This window comes from Aplysia californica, unplaced genomic scaffold (assembly GCF_000002075.1).
Source record: "Aplysia californica isolate F4 #8 unplaced genomic scaffold, AplCal3.0 scaffold01193, whole genome shotgun sequence".
Taxonomy (NCBI): Eukaryota; Metazoa; Mollusca; class Gastropoda; order Aplysiida; family Aplysiidae; genus Aplysia; species Aplysia californica.
Genome location: NW_004798463.1, coordinates 163,904 through 165,389, shown reverse-complemented (window position 1 = coordinate 165,389; position 1,486 = coordinate 163,904). Strand labels below are relative to the sequence as shown.

The 1,486-nt window shown below is 44.6% G+C and overlaps 1 protein-coding gene across 1 annotated transcript; it reads right to left on the bottom strand.

Annotated features, from left to right (window-relative positions):
• Window positions 1-1,101, bottom strand: LOC106013734 (sucrase-isomaltase, intestinal; the record flags this gene model as incomplete). Its single annotated transcript, XM_013090249.1, is given in 3 exon segments — window positions 1-26; window positions 330-474; window positions 937-1,101. Coding segments are annotated over 3 exon segments (317 nt in total), but the record flags the coding sequence as incomplete, so codon positions are not given.
• Between the last annotated feature and the right edge of the window lie 385 nt (window positions 1,102-1,486).

Here is a 1,486-nt window from a genome sequence, read left to right as displayed (position 1 = left end):
AATCTGTTGTGGGACACGGTGTCTATCTGCAACACAAGACAGAGGGCTTGCTATGGGACGGCGCTCTTTCATTTTTTAAATATAAATTGCTCTTAGCCCAACCCTCAACTACTCACCGTCACCGTCACCGTCACCGTCACCCACTCACCGTCACTCTCAAAGCGTTCTCTCAATACTCCTCTCGTCGCCCTCACTTACTCACTCTCACCCACTCACCGTCACCCTCAAGGCGTTCTCTCCATACTCTTCCACCACTCACCGTTACTCTCACCCACTCACCGTCACTGTCACCCTCATTCTTTCACTCACCGTCACCGTCACCCACTCACCATCACCCTCAAGACGTTCTCGCCATACTCCTCCACCCGAAACTCCGCCAGTGGGAAGTCTTTGCCAAAGGGACCTTTGCCCTTTCTTCTCAGGACAGCTTTGTAGGCATTAGGGCCGTCGGGGTCAAGGCTGGACATTGTGTACCTGGCCGGGAGACAGGACAGGTTTGTTTGGGTGTTGGTTTGTTTGTTTGTTTGCTTGTTTGTTTGTTCGTTGTTTGTGGGGGTTTTGTTTGTTTGTTTGTGGATTTGTTTGTCTGTTTGTTCGTTGTTTATTTGCTTGCTTGAGGGGTGGTTTTTAAGTTTGTTTGTTTGTTTGTTTGGCTGAGGATTTATTTATTTGTGAGTCTGTTTCATTGTTTGCTTGTTTGTTTGTATGTGTTTATTCTAGGTTAAGAACACGGGTACGTCCACAACAAAACAACAACAACAACAACAACTACTACAACAACAACAACAATAACCATAAAACAAAACACCAAACCTACCCAGTATTGTTGTGAGGAAAGTAACAGACGCGTACATCAAAATTGCAACAACGACAACAACAACAACAACAACAACAACAACAACAACACACCACACACATAACCACACACAAACCTACCCAGTATTGTTGTGAGGGAAGTAACAGACAGGCACATCCGGGTGACTGACGTGCTCATCCCACACACAGTTCCGCGCGCGGCATGAGTACATCGTGGGGAGGTCATGACCCCCCAGTCTCTCAGGCCAACAGTCCACGCGCGACATCTCTGCCTCGCTCAGGGCGCTGGACACATAGGAAAAATAAACAACAACAACAGTGTGCGTTAGATTTGTCTTCAGGTGTTTTCCCCTCTTCTTTCTCTATGACTTCTCTTTTTAATGATGATGATGATGATGATGATGATGATGATGATGATGATGATGATGATGAAGATGATGACATTATGAAGTGTATGCGCGCACATTTATTGCTATAGCTTGTAGTCGTTAGATTGTATATTATTTTTTTGGATCGTGTTCCTGACGAAGCCCTTTACAGGGTGAAACGTTGCACCTCTATTAAATTTGAAAAATCTACAAAGTCTCAAACCCTTTTTTTATTCCCTGCTACCCACAATGATGATGATGATGATGATGATGATGATGATGATGATGATGATGATGATGAT